Genomic DNA, 19316 nt, shown 5'->3' with positions numbered 1-19316 from the left:
GGGGGGGGGGAGGTCAGAGCAAAGCCGGAAGAGGGTGGCCAAGGAGCCAAACTAACCTTTCATTCACTGTGAATAAAAGAGTGGTCAGCAGCCTTCGCCTCCCTCCCTGAAACCAGTCAGCAGGGTCTCCGTTTGCAGGGGTGGGTGGTGGCAGGGATCCACTCGGCCTGGAGCTACCTGAGCCCAGCAAACAAGGTCATTTTCAAATTCCCTCAAAGCTGTCCTGCAGATGAGCAAGGGCCCTACAGTTTCCCCCCAGGTGTGCTCTGGCCCTGACAGCAGGGAGGTGGGGGGTCTGGCAACAAAGACAGGTGCCACCTTGGCTGTGAGTGAACATCCTCTCTCAAGCAGGGCTTTGGGATGGTGTAGTCACTTGTGCGTTTGGGTTGCTTTTGCACATGGGTGATTTTTAAGTAGCTGTCACTTGGCTAAGCTGCCTCTTCTGTCCACCAAAGGGATTTTCTCTCAACTTGGTGGGGGGAGGGGAGGAACCCAGCAAAGACAAAAGATGAGAAGTTCATGGCAGCGCTTCCAGCACAGATCAGGGCGATGAGGTTCCTGGAGGAAAAAGGGGCGGGCGAGAGGGGCCAGGTGATTCCTTTTCACCCACTGCTTGTTGGTTTTTAATAAAGAAGTCAAACTTGGTTTGTAGATTTCCCATTCGGGGACAATAAGCTTTTGTAGAGGAAGCCACTGAATTAGAACTAATAGCGAATACAGTGCCAGGATCCGGGGAAATATCACCGCTAATAAGTTTCTGCCTCATGCTCTGCCACTGACATTCTCGGCGCCGTCTCATGCAGCCAAGCAGAAGGCTTAAATATATATGTACATGGGGCACTCACGCCTGCCCCAGGGGGATGCCCAGACATGCTGTTGGGGCACTGGACGTCAGGCGAGTCTTCACACCACCGGTTCTCAGAGGCGGGGCGGGGGTTGGGGGCAGCTGTTGCGCAGCCCAGAGTCTGGCGACAGGCTGGGGAAGAAGAGCAGCCTTCCTTTCTGAGCACCTGCAGTCCGCAGTCTGGCAGGATGGGATTCTCGAAAGTTCCAAGTCCAGGACGGCCGGCTGCCATGCCTCCCTCTCTTCCATTGCCGCTCAGCTATAAGTGATGCCAGCAAAGGGGGCTTCTATGGGAGTCTTCCCCTCCCAGAGCTCCCAGGTCCGTGAGGCAGGAAGCCCCGTGGGAGCACGTGCCAGGAGCACTGCAGCCTGGAGGCTCCCCAGAGGCCGCCACCCCCAGGGCTCCCAGGCGAAAGGGAGAGGCTCTGAGTCAGGGGGTCGGTGGGGCTTCCTGCAAGAGGTGAACAGAAAGAAATTCATGTTGAATGATTACAAAAAGCAGTGGGTGAGGACCAGAGTCTTAAAGGGTATAGAAATCACCCCGAGCGTGGAAGAGGGAGACAGAGGAGCGGGGGCAGCAGGAGGAGGCCGAGGCTGTGCCTGTTCCGCCCCTCGGCCTGCACCAGCCCCTGGCCACTGTCCCTCTGAGCTGGTCTCCGGTGGAGGCTGGGCAAGGCGAGAACCGGAGATGGTAGGCTCTGGGCCAGGGTTTGCCCCAGTGCGTAGAGGAGCCCCTGTTCTTATATGTACAGAGGAGCCTGGAATTTGGGCTCTGGGAGCCAGGAACTTCAGGGCAGAGTGTTCCTTTCTCCCTTCACTTCTGGCGGGGAGCGTCCTAGAGCCTTCCACCGTCGTCTTCGCAGAGCTGGGAGGGAGGTTCCGAGTGGGCACCCCCAGCATGGAGGATGATGAGCTGAGCAGAACAGGAGTAAGCTTGGAGCTGCACTGGAAGACCAACGGGAGAGGGGGAAGCTGGGAGTAATAGGCAGCTCCACCTGCTGCCTTCCTTCTCCATCTTCCTGGCCCTTATGCGTCTCCCCAAGGCCTGTCCTCCCTCCCCAAATTGTAGCCCAGCCAGGCGAGCATCCGTCTCCCCCCACCCCGGGACACCCCACCCGACTCTGGTTGTACATCAAGGCCAAAGCTCCTCTGTGCCAGCCACACTGAGCCTCCCCTTGGACAGCTGACCGGCCCTGATGGCCTCCCTGGCTTCGACAACCTGTCTGTTTCCCTTCCATCCAGGATGAGAACGACAACCCGCCCACCTTCAGCAAGCCTGCCTACTTCGTCTCCGTGGTGGAGAACATCATGGCAGGTACGGTCCCCGGCGGGGGAGGCTGTGAAGGCAGGAAGCCAGCAGACACACCCATGACAAGTCCGGTTATCTGCCAGCCAGCGGCTGTTTTACGGAACACCTACTACGTGCAGGCGCTGTGCTGGGTGCTTGGTCCCCAGTCTCCTTCAGCTGCAGTCTATCAGGGAGAGAACAGTCAGCCATCAGTAATAGAACGACCTTGATTAAGTGAGCATGTACAGAGAGGACCGAATCATGGTGCTGTGAGGCCAGGGTGGCCTGTGTTCCTAAGTGAGAACATCTCTCAGCCGTGTCTCTCTGGTAGCAGGGCCCGGCTTGCAGACCCGGGACGACCAGCTCCACATTCGGGTTCCTGGGGACCCGCTCTGTTCTTGGGGCAGGCTGACAGCTCCCCCTTACATCCAGGGTGGACTATTCTGGTGGGGAACCCCCCCAATCAGGAAGAGTTGCTGCATCTGGAGGGTGACCTTCTATGGCACCATGGGACCTTCTCAGGAGAGTCTCCAGACACCTTCCTGGTTCTGATGACTTCCTGGGTGGGTGCCAGGCTGTGCCCAGCCCACCCTTCCCTGTCCTGGTCAGGCATCCCCTGGAGAGCATCAGCCCTGAAGCAACCCCTTGCATTGCCCACCATCCCTACAGCCTCTTTAGGAGAGGCCTTCACCATGGCACTTAATCGTCTTCCACTTTGCACTGGGATAAAGGGTGTGTCAAGGCCCGTGTACCTGTCTCCCTGCTCAGGGTAAGACTGAGAGTCGGAGGCATCACACTCCCTGGAAGGGGCCAGAAGGACCTGCCTGTCTCACAGCCCCCTGCCTGGCCCCTACTACCCCTGGGACCCTTGACTCTTCCACACAATAGTAACCCCCATCTGTGGCTCAGTGAGAGCTACCATGAGCCTGCAGCCTGCATGCTTTTCCCCGGGATCTTCACCAACAACCCCGCAAGCTGGCTTTCTCGGTAGACCCATTTTACAGAGGAAGAAGCTGAGGCTTAGTGGCCAGAGGTCCCCTGGGATTCCAGCCTGGGCGCCATGAGTCTACAAGTCCACCCATTGAATCTCCTCAGTGTGGCCGTTAGGTGGCAGTGGGAGACAGGAGGTGGCTGGAGCCACAGCCCAGCAGACGTGGCCTCGGACAGGCCGCTCTCAGGGTCTCCGGCGAGGGCCACTGGAAAGGCTGGTCCCCTGACCCAGGGTTTCACAGAGATGAACATGAAAGTGAGGGCCTTAACTAGACCTTAAAGAGAAAATAAAAACCCTTATAAATTCCCCCTTGTGAACAAGATGAAACAAGACCAAAATTGAATACAATAAACGTGGAATAATTTACTATAGGGCTTCACTTCTTTTTGACTCAAAGTCAAAGCTGGTCAATCTGAGTGTATTTTCTCTGGTGAGCAGCCAGAGAGAGGTAGGGGAGAGCAGTGGTATGCTCTCAGGGTGCGGGGGCGGGGCAAGAGCGGCGGGTGTAATCCACCCCAGGTTCCGGGACCCCTTCCCATGGAGCCTTGTCCCCACGCAGCCCTGGGAGCTCTGGTGGTTGAGCCCACTCTCACCCCTGGGTGTCCCAGTGGCAGGCTTCCTGCCTCCTGAAGGCTGGTCAGCAGGAGGTACCAGGTCCTGCTCCCAGGGCCTGGAGCTGCGAGCCTAGGGTGAGCATCCCCCCCATTTGTCTCCCGGAAGGAGCCACAGTGCTGTTCCTGAATGCCACAGACCTGGACCGCTCCCGGGAGTATGGTCAGGAGTCCATCATCTACTCCTTGGAGGGCTCCTCCCAGTTTCGGATCAACGCCCGCTCAGGTGAGCCCCATGGTCCCTGTCCTCCGTGCCTCAGGCCAACTCCCCATGCCCAGCCGGGGACCTGCCCCTGAGCCAAGTTCTCCCTCCCTTTCCCAGGAAGCCCTCACCTGGAGCATGCCAGCATTGAGCATCTGGTTTCACCCCTGACATATGAACTTGAGTGTGATTAGTGATCTTAACCGCCCCCCCAAAATTGGATCATGAATGTATCCACCAAGGATGTCTTCCAATGGTGAAGAGCCCTGTTATGTTTAAAATGTGTTCCATTTTACAAACAGCAGGCTAACTTAACCACCCTGTGAGGGATCTCTTTTCTCAAGCCTCCACGTCCCCCTCCCTCAGCTGCTGACCTATTTCTTGAACCCTGCTCCTCTTCTTCACACAGCGTGTGCCTTGGGTTCCCCCCTGCAAAATGAGGATGGTCGCGTTAGAGGTGGCGTGTGGATCACATGAGTTGTTACAGGGAGCACTCCCAGAGTAGTCCCGGGTACACAGCAAGGGCTAACAGTGACGTCTTCCTCATCATTCTTTTTTGTCTTTTTACCCAGGGGCCCCCAGCCCCGACCCCCTACTCAGTCCATGGAGCTCTCAGCTTTCTTCCCCCTTCTCCACGTGCCTCCCTTCAGGTCTCTCTCCCTTGAAGCTGGGAGGGAGGGGGGAGAGCAAAAGCAATAGGAGACCCCAGGTCAGAAGCTGGGAAGGAATATGAGGCCCCTGGACATTCCTTCATATATTCATTTGATGTCATTGGGGGGCCTGCTCTCCGCCAGGTGCTGGGTGCTGGGGCACAGGATGGAATTCGACATGGCCTGCCCTCATGGGGTTCCCAGGCTACTTAGTGGGCATGCAAGGCTCCCCACTTCTAAATACCTGTTTCTGTATTAGATAAGGGCACTGAAGGTGCCAAGCAGGCCAACCCTGAAATCTCAGTGGCTCAACACCGCAGAAATTCTGACTCACCCAGCAATCCAATGCCATGTTCCGTGGACAGCCTTGAGCATGGCGATTCTGGGACCCAGGCACCTTCCATGTTGTGGCTCCAAGGTCACTGCAGAGGGGAAGAGAGCCTGGCGTGCTAAGGAGATGTGTATGGGCCAGGACTGGAGGTGACATGCATCACTTCTGCCCACATCCTCTTGGCCAGAACCAGGCAATAGCCCCACACCCAGATGGAAGGCAGCCTGGGGAGGTCGTTTCTGGCCTGACAACCCCTTTGCAGCAGGCATTCTAGCCTGGGAAAGAGAGCAGGGGTCTGGTGGACACTGGCCAGCCCTGCTACAGGTGGCTGGGGGGAGACATTAAATCTTCCTGTGACCCATGCACCCCACCATCCAAGTCTGCCTCCAGGCTTTCTTTCTTCCCTTTTCCTGGAAGCGAGGGGAGCGGACAGTACTAGCACGTACAAGGCTAGACCTGTCCAGGGCCATCCTGAGCCTCTTACTCCACCTCTGACGCAACGGGGGCCTTCCTCCCTGCTTGCAGGAGCATCTGCCCCCAGTGAGTCTGCATTTACAGGGGGCTCAGAATAATATCATTCACGAATATTAGCCAGCTGCTCAGACAAGCATCATGCCCGTTTATCGCCTCCACCACTCTGAGGCAGGTACTAGCATTACCCTTATTTTCCAGATGGCGAAACTGGGGCATAGGACAGGTTAAGTAATTTCACCGAGGACTTGGAGAGCCTGAACTTCTGCCTCCGGAGCCCAGACTTTAAGTGCTACGTTACATAAGCCACGTTAGAGCCACACGTTACCACCCACATATGGTGATGGGCACGCTGACCTTTCAGCACCCGGCTGCCTCCCCGGCCAGGGACCACATCTCCACCCTGGGGCCTTTAATAATGACATGAACACTTTCTCACTGCCTTAACCCAGCTCCTTGAGCTATGAAGGTCTAAGTGTTTTCCTCTGAGCTCCTCCGTCAAATTAGCCAGGCCCGCTCCACAAAGTTGGCCTTAATTGGATCTAATTTCCCAGACAGGAGGAGCCATCTATCATGCCGACAAGTTCATGTTTAAAACTTTTTAGAGATTAATTTCTTCCTTGCCCTGCCAATTAATTGACACCGCCCCAGCAAGGAACATGGCCTGGTGGGCCAACGTTTGTCGGTCTTTTGTTTCTGGCCTCAGCGCCTTCCCTGCCCTGTCCCCACCCGCGGCTCCCCGCTCAGCCCTGCGCAGGTCAGAGGACAAGCCAGAGTGGCAGGGAGGGAAATGTGAGACCATCTGGCCCAGCTCCCTTATCTTATGGTAGAATAAACCAAGCACAGAGAAGCTGAGTAACTTGCCTCAGGGGGCACAGCTCAGGCAAGGGGGATAAAAAACAAAAACAAAAAAATGGATGGTATACAGTCCCTGCCTTGGGGAATTCTCACAGTCTGGAGAAGACAATAAGCATTTCCTGTGTGCTGGGAGCTTTACCTATAGCTCTGTTAATTATTGAATCCTCCCAAGAGTTCTGGTTGGAAAGCGTACTGATCTCCATTTTACCGATGAGAAAATGGAGGCTTAAAGAAATTAAGTAACTTTTCCAAGGCCAAACATGTAGAAAGGGCCATAATCGGAATTCGGATCTGCGCCTCACTGTCCATGAAGCGTACCTCTCTGCCATGGCCCAGGTCAGAGGTAAACGGCCTGCCTACCACCATGTGCAGAGGCTAGCAGGGACCAGCTCACACCTGCTCCTGAGAGCCAAGTTGAAGCATCTCCTCTATTCCTGGTTCCAGGCCATCAAGTCAGCATCTTACAGTGGCCCTGGTGGGAGTATTTACACCATGGAAATCAGCAAATGCTTGCTTGCTTTTTTTCTTTTTCTTTCTTTCTTCCTTTCTTTCCTTTCTTTCCTTTCTTTCCTTTCTTTTTTCTTTCTTTCTTTCTTTTTCTTTCTTTCTTTCTTTCTTTTTCTTTTTCTTTCTTTTTCTTTCTTTCTTTCTCTCTCTCTCTCTCTCTCTCTCTCTCTCTCTCTCTCTCTCTCTTTCTTTTCTTTTCTTTTCTTTTCTTTCTTTTTTCCCTTCCTTCCTTCCTTCTCTTTCTGCCTGCTTTGGGGAGCCAGTTATCAAACAGCGGCACACCACTCCATACGTGACCAGGGTGACCTCTGTGTTTCAGTTACACCAAAATACGAAGAAAAGCCAAAAACAGGCGGATAAGTGGTCCGTTTTAAATGTTTGTAGTTAACGGAATAACTCGTTTATACTCTAAAAAAATCCTCAAGGCAATAGAACCATGTTACAAGGTCACTTATTTTATGACTATTATCAATGCTTTATGGGTTGACTTGTCCAATAATGAGTCACCAGTGTGAACATGTGTGAAACACATCATCCATTTCCGTGTCGTCCCTGTTTTTTTGTGACTATCTGAATAAACAGTGCCAGGCGCCGTTCTAAGCCTTCTGTGACGTCCACCAAATTAATCCCCTGATAGCCCTCTGAGGTAGTTCCCATTACTTTTCCCTTTTTGACCAGATGAGGAAACTGAGGTACAGAGGATTGAAGTAACAAGTCTCAAGTGACAACGCCAGTAGGATCATGTCAGAAGTCTAAAAATGAGGTCTTTTGTGACCGAGCTCGAGGCCAAGAATGCACCCGCCCCATTCCCCAGCCCCTAACCCCATCCTCCGCCTAAATTGTCCCACATGCAAAAAGACTTCCCTATCAGGGGGTTATGTTGCCACCTCAGAGGTTCCGGGTCCCGGGGCATGGGTGCTCCCCCCCTCCCCTACGAGCACCATCCCACACCCCCAGCACATGCACACACGCTGCCAGATCATGCAAATATCCCTCACTCTCTCCTCCTTTCGCTGCTCTCTCCCTGGCCTACCCCATCCCTCCGTCCCGCAGGCGAAATCACCACCACCTCCCTGCTTGACCGTGAGACCAAGTCTGAATACATCCTCATCGTGAGAGCCGTGGACGGGGGTGTGGGCCACAACCAGAAAACCGGCATTGCCACTGTGAGTGCCCACCCCTCCCCCGCCCCCTGCTCCCCACCTGCTGCCCAGGAGCTGCTCCCTGGCCCATCTGCTGGTCCAGCTTGTGTCCTGGTGCATTGGGAGTGGGGGGAGGGTGGCAGATACCAACTCACTGTCAGCCAAGGTCAGCCCTGGGGCCACTGCAGTGGGCGGGAAGAAAGGCATTCCCACCAGGGATGTGAGGGACTCAGGAGGGACAAGTGTTCCTCCCCTGTCCCCAAAAGACCGGCTGGGCAAAGAGCAAAAGGATGAGCTCCAGAGGCCCCTCCCTCGGGGCTCCTACAAGGAGAAGGTGTTCCTGCCAGAAAGAGTGGCTCCGAACAGGAAGCAGGGCCTTAACCCTGGTGCTGAGAAATGATGCCTAGGTTTCCCTACCAGGAGTAAGTAGGGTCCATCAAGGCCCAGAACCCCCATCCAAGCTCTTGCCATCCCACCAAGGTGCCTCAGATACAGGAAGCTAGAGAAGGGACATCTGAAGGTCCTGACTGAGCTCTGGGCTGTAGAAGAGAGCAGGGGGGTGGGGGGCAGTGAGAAGCAGGAAGCCCCCCCATGGGAGAGGAAGTAGAAAGACCCGCTGACAGGTCCCTCTAGCCACCTGCCCTCCTTGATCCTACTTGCTTTCTCTGGCTCTCCCTCAGGAGCCCTCCCCGACCTCTCTGCCAGCCCTTGCCCTACCCACAGCAGCTGTCCCCCATTCCAGTTCTCCCCCGTCCTTGCCCGGCCAGAGGGGTGGGGGTCTGTATTGCTTGGCCAGGGACTTGGCAGAAAAATCCCCAGAACCCCATTCCATCCTGGGAGGCCCCTGCTAATAGGATTTGGAGCCCTATAAATAATTCACCTGGGTGGCAGGTGAGCAGGGAAATTGCTTGGCTCATAGCCGAGACTGACGGAATCTCAAGGGATCCTACCAGACCCCTGACCCTGTCCGTCCCCTTCCACCAAGCCTGGGACAGCTGAGAGATGTCCCCCATTACAGGAAGAATTTCAGGGGTCATTGCATTCATCCCTCTCCTTCCTGATAGCACAGCACCTAGATGCTCTTCTCCTGGAGGGACCTGGCTCCCTCCTGTGCTAGAAAGCCCAGGCCCTGCCCCAAGGCCTCCAAAGTGGGTGGAGCCCGTGGAATTCCTGCTGGGATGCCCCACAGGCCCCTGAGCGTGCCCTCTTGTGCGCCCCGCCCGTCCCTGTACCACTCAGCCAGGCACCTCCCTCTCTGCTCCTCGTGGCCCCACAGGTGAACATCACCCTCCTGGACATCAACGACAACCACCCCACCTGGAAGGATGCCCCCTACTACATCAACCTAGTGGAGATGACCCCTCCAGACTCCGACGTGACCACAGTAAGTGGTGGTGGGACAGCAGAATTCCAGGCTGCCCTTCTCAGGGGGTCTGCCATTCCCGCGTGAGCCCTATGGGCCGGCCCATGTGGGACCGACGGACTTCCTGTTTCCCTCTGAGCCAGCCCACGGAGCAGACTTCCGGAAGCTCTCTTTCATGGTGGAAGGTAGTCAGAGGCTGGGGGAAAGCCGTCACCCGGCCTCAGAGGCAGTGGGCTTCTTCGGGCTTTGTCAAAGGGAGCACAGACAACCCAGGGACAGTGCCCAGGCAGCTAGGGCTGGTTCAGCTAGAAACCACACTTGCTGAGACCCCAGGACTCTGTCTGTGCGCACAGGAGTGCCCTCACCCTCCCCTGGCAAGGCGCCGGCCACCTCCTCAAGTCGCACAATGTAGGCTCTGTCCCCCCACCTTTCCTGCACCGCTTCTGTTCCTGACAGGTTGGCCCCAGTGGGGTGTTTGAAGTTCACCCAGGGATTTTTCTGGCCTGGAATATTCCAGGTTTGCCTAGGCCCCTGTATGCGCTGCGTGCAGGGATAGGACTCAGAGTGGGGAGCAGGGGAGACGTGGCCAAAGTCTCAGGAGTCTGGACTGGAGCCAGCATCCTGGGGAAGATGAGGAAAGCCAGGATTGAGCACCCCACTTGATCAGCTCTGGGGTTCACATTTGTGAGGTCATCTCCTCCCCTCACCCTTGTGCACCATTTGGCTTCATTTGAGGTGGTTTGTCCCCAGGGTCCAGCCCCATAGCCACTCAGCCAGCGTGACAGACATGAGCCTGATATTTCGTGGTAACCCCATGTATGGAATGCCTGCAATGCGCCGGGCGCTGCCCGAGGCCTTCTCACCCTCATAATGATCTCACGGGGCAGGTGGACTCATGGCTCCGGTAGTACTCTGGAGGAAACTGGGTCTTGGAGTTTGAGGGGTCTGCCCAGGGTCCCAGAGCTAGTAAGAGGTGGTGTCAGGACTTGAACCCAGGTCTGTCTGACTTGAAAACTACCTGGTCCAGCCCTCCATCTCTGCTGGTTCAAGGTGGCCTGGCAGGTGGCTCAGGTCTTGAGTAACTGGAGAACGTGCGTGGGATGGGAGAAGGGAGGGAAAATTTCACATCCAGCAGTCCAGGAAGGCTGCCCCACCCTGGTGAGGCCTAGCCTCCCCACCGGACCCCTCACCAAATACAGCCAGTAGGGACAGAGTCTAGAAGGTGGCAGATGTCAGCCTCGAAGGAAACCTCCTGTCCTCCTCTCGCTATCTGAATGGCTCTCAACTGGTGGGTGGGTCCCCCTCCCAAAGATGCCAGTAGGGCCTAGGTCAGGGATCTGGAATCTCCCTTTTTTGAAGGCCCCGTGGGAGGATTCTTTCAAGCAAGGGGTCGGGGGTGGAAACCACTACTTTAGGCCAGTTCTTCAGCTCTCTCCAGGGCTCGCGATCCGGTGGGTACTCTCTGCTGCCATCTCGTGGGCACAACTCCAACCTGGGACCCCAAAAGAGCCTACCTCAGAGCACCTGTCTGGTCAACTCCTACCTTTGCTTTATGTCTGTGAAAATCCTCCCCAGGGGAACTGAGGGGCAAGTGAGACAGGTGTCCCTGGGAGAAAGTGGCTGCATGGGACACCAGCCAGGGGAGGCCATTTTTGAAGAACCCACCTGCCAAAGAGGTTTGCTGGACTGGGACTGCACTTGGCCTTGAGCAGTTCCCCGGATCTGGTCCCCAGGGGTCCTCTCCGGGTCTCCAGACTTCCTCACAGCCTTCTGAGCCATTGGCAGGTGTGGACAATGGACCGGAGGCCTGCTACCCAGGGCCGCGTCACTCTCCAGGAACCTCAGCAGACCTTCAGTGGGCACCTGCTATGTGTGCCAGGCCCCATGCTCACCAGGCTCGGGAGTACAGAGAGCAGCAAGGCTCCCCTCCATGTTCAGGGGGATTTCTGTCACTTTTCTGCTTGAACCCACCACTGGTTCCCATTTCACCCTGTGTTAAAGCCACGGTTCTTACCGGACGCACCTGCCCCAGCTTTATTTACCTCCGGGGAGACGGACATGTGAACCCACTGCTCAGTAAGGGATTGGCATGGCCGTTCCTCCCTGGTGTGGGGCGGCTCCAGGGCGGGGACCCCCAGGTGTTTCAGTGTCTGAGACCTGAAAACAAAATGTCATGACTCAGAAGTTCAAACAGAAAAGGGTGAAGTCAGAATTAGAACTTGTTATATCAAACATCTGCCAGATATATTATGACAGTTAGTGTTTGAAAAATTTCCTTTGCATTGTAAGGACAAGTTGTAGGTTAGATTTTCTAGAATTCTTAAGAATTTTCGGAATTCTCTGGAATTCCCAGTATGTGTGATGGTGGCCAGGAAACTAGAAATCAAGAAGCTCGTACAAATTAGTACAATTTGTCATGGCAAAATAATTTTAAAAGGAATAGTCATAAAATCCCATTAAATGTTATGGCTTGTAGGCATTTATATGTGGGTACTCTGTAATACCACTGGGGGCTCTGTGAGACCTTCTAAGGCCACAAGGTGGCCCCTGGGCGAGGTGGGGGCTGTGGCTGAGATGGAGAAAGGGAGTTCGGGGCGGGGGCGGGGGCGGCTGGCCCAGGGGTGATGTTAGGGAGGAGGCTGTGTTTGCAGGGGGGCTGCCCACCTCCTGACACCTGCCCCACCACCCTTCCCTCACTCAGTACCCCCAGCACGCGCGCTGGCCTCTCAGCCTCCGGAACCCAGTAAATTCTTCCTCCCCTCAGAGCCTCTGCACAGCCCTTCCCTCCCCCGCCCTGCAGAGCATTCCTCTCCCTCTACCCCCCACCCCTGCTTTTCCCAGGGTTGCCTCTTTCTCCTCTACCTGTCCCAGCCTAAAGGGCCGCTTCCCCGAAGAGGCCCTCCCTGCCCACCCTGCCTAACGTAGCTCTGCCCGCTGTCTGCACTGTTTCTTCCAGAACTGATCCCACATCTGTGTTTTATTTCTTTATTGGGTTGTTAGCTTACTCAGAGGCAGTGTAGCTTAGTGATTCAGCGGGCAGCCTCTGGCCCCAAAATGTCTAGGGTCTAACCCTGGCCACATTCCTTCCCAGCTCTGTGACCTTTGGCAAGTCACCTCACCTTTCTGTGCTCCGATCTTCTTCTCTAGAAAATGGGGCTGGTAAGAGGCCCCACCTGATAGAGTTGTGGTCCCTACTTAATGAGCCCCGTGGTCAGTGGTAGATCCGCGGTAGCTGTTCTAACCACACCTCTCCTGCTGGAACCACACCCGTCCTTTCTGCTGTTGAACCCCAGTGCCTAGCACGGTGTCAGGTGCATGGTAAGAACGCAAATGTTGGCAAATGCTAGTTGTTGAGGGACTTGTTCACCTTCCTTCCCCATTTTACCTGCCCCCCCGCCCAGCTCCGCCAGGTCCGGTCGGGTCTTCCTTGTCAGAGAGAGGTCAGGGTGTGTGCCCCATTACTCTCCCAAATGCCAATGACTTTTGAGAGCTGTGTGTAGACAAGCGTGCGCCTGCATCCCGGTACACGGCCAACTGTCCCAGCATGGGCTTCGGCACGCACGTCCGTGCGCCCAGGGTGTGCACCCGCCCCGGCATGAGCTTGCACCTTGGCCCTTTTCCATTTGCAAGTGAGATTTTTGGCCCAACCCTCCCTCCTGGCTCCTGTAGGCTCCTTCAAGGACCTGGCTGATGGGCATTGATTTAGAGCCTTTCAAAGCCCTCCAGCAAAATAAGAGAGGGGAGAGGGAGAGAATTATTCCCCGTCAGGCCAGGAGAAAAATGACAGTGTGACATGGGAAATGAAGAGGGAAAGTGGTGAGACTCTACACAGACTCTACACAGGTGGGGAGCCTGCAGGAGGGGCCAGAGCCGGCAGCCCTCTCCTGTGCCCCCACCCCTGCCAGGGAGTGGGCTGAGAGGCGGAAGCCAGGGCCCAGCCCCCACCCAGGGTCCCTTGGAAGCACCTACCCCAGGCACCCTGGGGCACTTGCACTCAGGGGCAGGGAGAAAAGAGGAGAAGCCCCCACCACCCCCATGTAAATTTGATCTCTGCACCTTCAGCAATAAGCTGCTGACCTGGAACAGGTCATTTAACTGCTCTGTGCCTCAGTTTCCCCATCCGGAGAAACGGGGATAAAAAACCCTCCTCCTGTAGAGAGAAGCACTGTAGAAATGCAAGGCTTGCTGGTCTCCTTTGTCAGCAGAATGACTTGGCCAGGCTGAAGTGACCCCTGGCTTGCCTAAGAGCCCTGCCTCCTGTTGTAAAGCAGGGGTCCCCTTTACAGAGGCTGGGGAAACTGAGGTGACCTGCCCCATAGCACAGCAAGGGCCCCTCGGGCCTTCCCCCCACCCCTGCCCCCTGGTACGGCTAGGTGCACCCACTCCCCTCCTACCTGTCTGAAGCAGAAGGAGGCCCTGCAGGGCTCAGGGTTCAGTGCCAGCACGGGCCTCTCACCCTGGCCACTCCAGACCCTGGGGCAAGATGGGGGCCCTCGGCCAGGGCAGCCCATCTGTCTGTTCTGGTCTGGTGGCCCCAGAGGCCAGGGCAGCCCATCTGTCTGTTCTGGTCTGGTGGCCCCAGAGACACCTCCGGCTGGGGACTAAGCCAGAGGAGGGACAGATTCTGCTGCCAAAGCCCAAAAGGCCCCACATCAAGTAAGATGAAGGAGCTGACAAAGCCAGGCTGTCATTGCCGAGCGTCCTGGAATTAAGAATGACACTGTCCTGATGTGGCCCTGGGGACCGCCGTCACCACCCCCCTCCCATTGATCTAGTCCACCTCTGGTGCCCCAGGGACCTCTACCACACAGGGCAAAGGATGAGCTCAGGGGTGGGTACGGCTACTGTCCTGGGACCCTGGGAGATCTCCAGGGTGGGAGCTGTCTCAGCCTCAAGGCTGGTGCCGTATGACCTTGAGCCCGACCCATGCCTCCCTGAGTTCTGCTTTCTCCTTGGGGGAGGTAGACGCTAGAGAGGTTTTCTCCAAAGTGGGAGATTGGCAGGCATGGGGATGGGGAGAGAATGGGTTATGGGAGTCGCCCTGGGTTAGGAGGGCACTCAGGTTGATCCCTTCATGGGGTGAGGCTTACAAGTGGGGAACCAAGTGGGGGGCCTGGAGAGTTAAAGGCCCTCCCCCTTCTCAGGCAGGGAGACTCAGCCCCCTCTCTCCTCCAGCTTCCCCCTCCTGCAGCCCCAAAACACCTCTAAACCGGGTGGCTTGTCCATGGCTCCCTTCCCCCACCCTGTCATCCCTGGTGTCACAGAAGCCTAATTCTTTTCAAATTGCCTCACAAAAAGTCCAAAGGAAGGAAGAGAAGGTTTGGGGAGGACCCAGTTCCCCAAATCCAGGGTTTCAGATTCTTCCCAAAGCTCAGCCAAAGAAAGGTTCAGCCTCTTCAGCCCTTCCCAGCCTCCCACAGAATTCCTAGTCCCCAAAGAATTCCATGATCATGGACCTCCTGGGCACCCCCTGCTCCCCCAAAAGCCCATGACCGTGTTACCCCACATGTCTGGAAAGCAGTGACACGAAGATGTACGAGCAGCATGGCCTGCTGGCTGCTAGTGTGGGTTCCAGAGAGACCCAGGACCACTTTGGGCTAAGAGACCCTGGGAGCCTGGCTGAGCCTCGTGTGTGTGAAATGCACATAATTGTAGATGGCCTCACAGGGCTGTGCCCACGGTACTTGTAACTTGCTCAGGGCCTGGCATGTATGAGACACAGCTTCCCATAGACTGGTGTGTGCCAAGTGTTGCTTCTAGAAATAGAAGGCTGGGGCTTAAGTGGGGAAAGGGACTGGCCTAGGGTAAAACTGAGTGAGCGAAGAAGCCGAGGAGCTCAAGACTTCCCCGGCCAACCCATCTTGTGAACTTCCTGCCTCCCATCCCCCATCAGACCCCCTCCTGGAGCCGGGAGGAAGGGAGGGAGGGAGGGAGGGAGGGAGGGAGGGACACAGGTGTGAGCTCAGACATCCCCAGGCAGGCAGTGCGGGGCACAGAGATGCCCTCCCCCCCGCTGGGCTCAGTGGAGGATGGGCTCCCTCCTGGGCAGGTGGTGGCCGTGGACCCGGACCTGGGGGAGAACGGCACCCTGGTGTACAGTATCCAGCCACCCAACAAGTTCTACAGCCTCAACAGCCGCACAGGCAAGATCCGCACCACCCACGTCATGCTGGATCGGGAGAACCCCGACCCCCACGAGGCGGAGCTGATGCGCAAGATTATCATCTCCGTCACTGACTGTATGTGCCCCTCGCAGCCCTACACACCTTGGCGGTGGCCCCTGACTCTCAGGGTCCTGGGGGCCTCTCCCACTGACTTGTCCTCCCTGGGTCCTGAGGCCTGGGTACAGGAGGGCTGTGTCATGATCGCTAAGAATGGGGTAACACCCACTTGCCAGTTGCGAGCCCCACAGAGTACCCTCAGAGGGGGGCGGTGGCTGGGGGGTGCAAGGCCCGGGCTGCTCCCTGGAGGGACCCCTAGGATGGAAATGTCACTGAGCCTGCCTCCCTCTCCCCACTCCCCTTTCTCCCCGTCCCTGTCTCTTTTGCACCCCTCTTTCCCTCTCCCTGGCACCCCCAGGTGGCAGCCCCCCTCTGAGAGCCACCAGCAGTGCCACGGTGTTTGTGAACCTCTTGGACCTCAATGACAACGACCCCACTTTTCAGAACCTGCCTTTCGTGGCTGAGGTGCTGGAAGGCACTCCGGCCGGGGCCTCTGTCTACCAGGTGAGTTTCCCTTTCCTGGCCTGAGCTCCTGGTCTGTCTCCCTCACCTCATCTCACCCAGCAAGCAGGCGGGCAGAGGCGGCCCTGGGCGCCTAGCCTCATGCTGAACACTTTGCAGTGGTGGGGCAGGGGATGCCAGCCGAGACCACCAGACAGGTCACACCAGGCTTGGAGAGGTAGTGCTCTGAGAGATGTAACAGAAGGCTTCCTGGAGGAGGAGGAGGGGCTTGAGCTGGGTCTTAAATGACAGGTAGATTTGGAGAGGTGGAGGGAAAGCACCAAGGAAGATGACAGAATTCTGGGAAGCCAAGTCAAACAGGTCCTGGTTATGGAGGTCTGGCCCAAGACTCTCAACACCGCAAGCCTGTAGCTGGTTTTAGAACACAGAGAAGGTTGATGGGTGTCGCCCAGGCACCCTGCCTCTGTGGGCAGACCACTCTCCCATCAGCCCCAAAGCAGCTCCACACGGTGGGGGGGGGGGGGGTGGTACTCTCCCCACTTGGCAGGAGACTTAAAGAGACTTGTGGCCAAGAAGACGTAGGGCCTGAACTTGAACCCAGCCCCTGTGCCTCCTACTCCATCACCCTCTGTCAAGGAGGCCCTGAAGGGGCTCATTCAGGAAGGATGATGCCCTTTTAGGAACGCTGGAAGGAAGAGCATGGGCTTTGGAGTGTACCCAACATGAGTGTGGGTCCCAACTCCTCCACTTGTGTGCTGTGTGACCTACAGCAAACAACCTCACTGGGCCTCAGTTTTCTCACCTGTGAGATGGGGCGCATACCAGTACCTGCCTGGCTGTGCTGCAGGGACTCAGTCAGACATGCGTGTCCAGCAAGCTGGCACTTGGACTGTGGGAGATCCACGGTGGCCGTGTGCTTGTCGTCAGGTGTCTGTTGTGAGGGCTTATACCTGAGACACAGCGGGATCCAGTGGCAAAGGGCTAGCCTGCTCCCACCCGAAGAAGACAGGTTGCTTGTCAGGATACCACAGTGGGTAACCTTGGTGATGCCCTGCAGGCCTGCTGTGCCTCAGTTTCTTCATCTGTGAGAGGAGATGAGTAGTGGTCTTTGAAGGTCCTAGGGAGCCATCTCGCTAGCGGGGCATTCTCCCAAATGCCCAGCAGGGGGAGCTGCGATCCAGGGAACGGCAGCCAGTCCCTGAGGAGCGGGCCCCCAAATAGGACCGGGCAGGTGGGTGAGAGAACCAGTGAGTGCCCCCCCAAAAGCCCATTCTCCAGGGGCTCAGAGACAGTGCAGACAGCACAGCGTCTGAGCTCACAGAGGATCTGGCTCAGGCATGGAAAGATGGTTGAAGGAGCTGGAGCATTTAGCTTGGGAACTGTCCTCAGAAACAGGAAGAGAGTTCTGACAGGAGCGGTGCGTTCCCCGGTGCCCCCTACAACCTGGACAAATAGTGATTTCCATTGGATGGGTGGGAGAACTTTCTCCAGGAATTAGAGCTGTATGCAGATAAATGAGAAGTAGTGAGCCCCCCATCCTGGAAAGCATTCAAGTTGAGTGGATACCCTCTTGTCCTGCTTGTTGATGGGAGTTAGACTGGATGACCTTGACGTCTTTCACTTTTGAGAGTCTTGGCTTAATCCAAAGCTTTTATTTGAACTGTTATTCACATTTCCTCAAAGGTCTCGAATCTTCTTCTGTGAAACTTTAAATATATCAGGGTCTTGAGTCAGGAGAACCCTTCTAGGGACTAGAGGTGCAGACGGGAATAGTGTAGGGGTTTGGAGGATGTTTGCCTGCCTACACGTGGCCTCAAAAGATGGTTTCAAAATAATAAATCATCAGGTGACTTAAACACTGCACCTTTCTACCATCTTGTTGTTGTCTGACAAAGCAGGGGAGAGAGCTGTTGATCGTTTTATGTAGTGGAGCTGCACATGGTCCAAGGGCCCTTGGAGCAGTCACCGCTGCTTCAGGCCAGCAGCCAGGAAGCCTGATAGAACACGCAGTTCAGAGTCCCGAGCCAGCCAGGATCCATGGCGGGGGCGGGGGGTGGGGGGGCCTTGCCAAGGAGGAGAACGGGGTTTTGAAGGGGAAGACTATGGGGAGCTAGACCCTTGTTCTCTTGTTCTCGAAAGTGCCTTCCCCCCCCCGCCCCCGCCCGGCCCTCCCGGCCCCACCTGATGTATCCGGATGCCTTTAGCTCTGACGCGCTGCCCTCTTAGCATCTGGGAAGGTGCTGGGAACAGTGGCATGGCTGGAGGCACTGAGGGAAGCGGGCATGTCTGGCTGGAGCTGAGCGCCGGTCAGTGGGAAGGAGGGGGCCCTTCTCGGGGGCGAAGTCCTCCCGTCCCCACCCCTCACGTGGTCCCTGCTTTCCATCAGGTGATGGCCATCGACCTGGACGAGGGCCTGAACGGGCTGGTGTCCTACCGCATGCAGGTGGGCATGCCCCGCATGGACTTCCTCATCAACAGCAGCAGGGGTGTGGTGGTCGCCAGCGCGGAGCTGGACCGCGAGCGCATCGCCGAGTACCAGCTGCGCGTCGTGGCCAGCGACGCGGGCACGCCCCCCAAGAGCTCCACCGGCACGCTCACCATCCGAGGTGAGGGCCGGGGGATCTCCTGCCGCGCGGTGAGCGCACGGGCCCTGGAGCAGTGCCGGGCGGGCTGGGGAGCCCACGACTGTCACCGCTATCCCTGTCTATGTGGACACAGGGTGCCTTGCTAATGGAGTACCCTCCTCCACCACGCCATTCAGCACAGAGCCCTCTTTGCCTCCACCAAGTCCAAAATGCTGGCAGAGCCTTCTCCCCACCGAGCCGCTGCCTTCAGTAGCTGCCCCCCCACACCCCGCCCTGGGCCTGGATCCACCACCAAGGTCCCTGACCCCTTCTAGCATCTTTGATCCTGCGAACAGCAGAGGTGACTTGCACAGGGGTGGGTGGGCCCTCAGGGTCAGCCGCAGGCAGGAGAGGGGCAGGGCCAAGGCCCCTTACGATTTTTCCTCCATTCTGGTCACGTCCTTAATCCTTGGGACAAAACAGGGACATTGACACAAGCTGGTGCCAAAGGGGCAGAACTAACCACAGGGAAGTCAAGTCCGTACAGAATGTGACTGGCGAGGTGTGTCCTGTTGTCCGGCTCCTGCCGGCCCCGCGGGCTTGGTGCAGGTGGGGGTTAGCTCAGCACAAACATCTGCCCGAGACGTGCCTAGGCGTCCTCTCATCCGTTGGTCCTACGCTTGCCTTGTGGGTTCCTGGTGCCCATTTGGGCACCCGCCTGTGTGCCAGTGACTGACAGGGAGGTGCTCAGTGCTCCCAGAGAGGATTTTTCTCCCGGCCTCAGCAGAAGCCAGGTCCGCAAGCAAGCCCA

General features: G+C 56.8%; 1 protein-coding gene across 3 annotated transcripts in view; it reads left to right on the top strand.

The window, feature by feature from the left end:
* The window catches only part of LOC114214127 (cadherin-23), a 262865-nt gene that overhangs the window by 205561 nt on the left and 37988 nt on the right, over positions 1-19316 (top strand). For all 3 annotated transcript variants that reach the window (XM_088020174.1, XM_088020173.1, XM_088020175.1), the window contains exons 16-22: positions 2087-2159; positions 3844-3960; positions 7807-7919; positions 9172-9279; positions 15308-15497; positions 15838-15983; positions 18328-18547. In XM_088020174.1, coding sequence (XP_087876300.1) covers positions 2087-2159; positions 3844-3960; positions 7807-7919; positions 9172-9279; positions 15308-15497; positions 15838-15983; positions 18328-18547 — 967 coding nt within the window. The remainder of the gene's footprint in view (positions 1-2086; positions 2160-3843; positions 3961-7806; positions 7920-9171; positions 9280-15307; positions 15498-15837; positions 15984-18327; positions 18548-19316) is intronic.

Source organism: Eumetopias jubatus, unplaced genomic scaffold, assembly GCF_037043125.1.
Source record: "Eumetopias jubatus isolate StellerSeaLion01/CBP00866 unplaced genomic scaffold, mEumJub1_p1.0 scaffold_17, whole genome shotgun sequence".
Taxonomy (NCBI): Eukaryota; Metazoa; Chordata; class Mammalia; order Carnivora; family Otariidae; genus Eumetopias; species Eumetopias jubatus.
The sequence above is the reverse complement of the archived record's forward strand: the minus strand, read 5'-3'. Positions and strand labels throughout refer to the sequence as shown.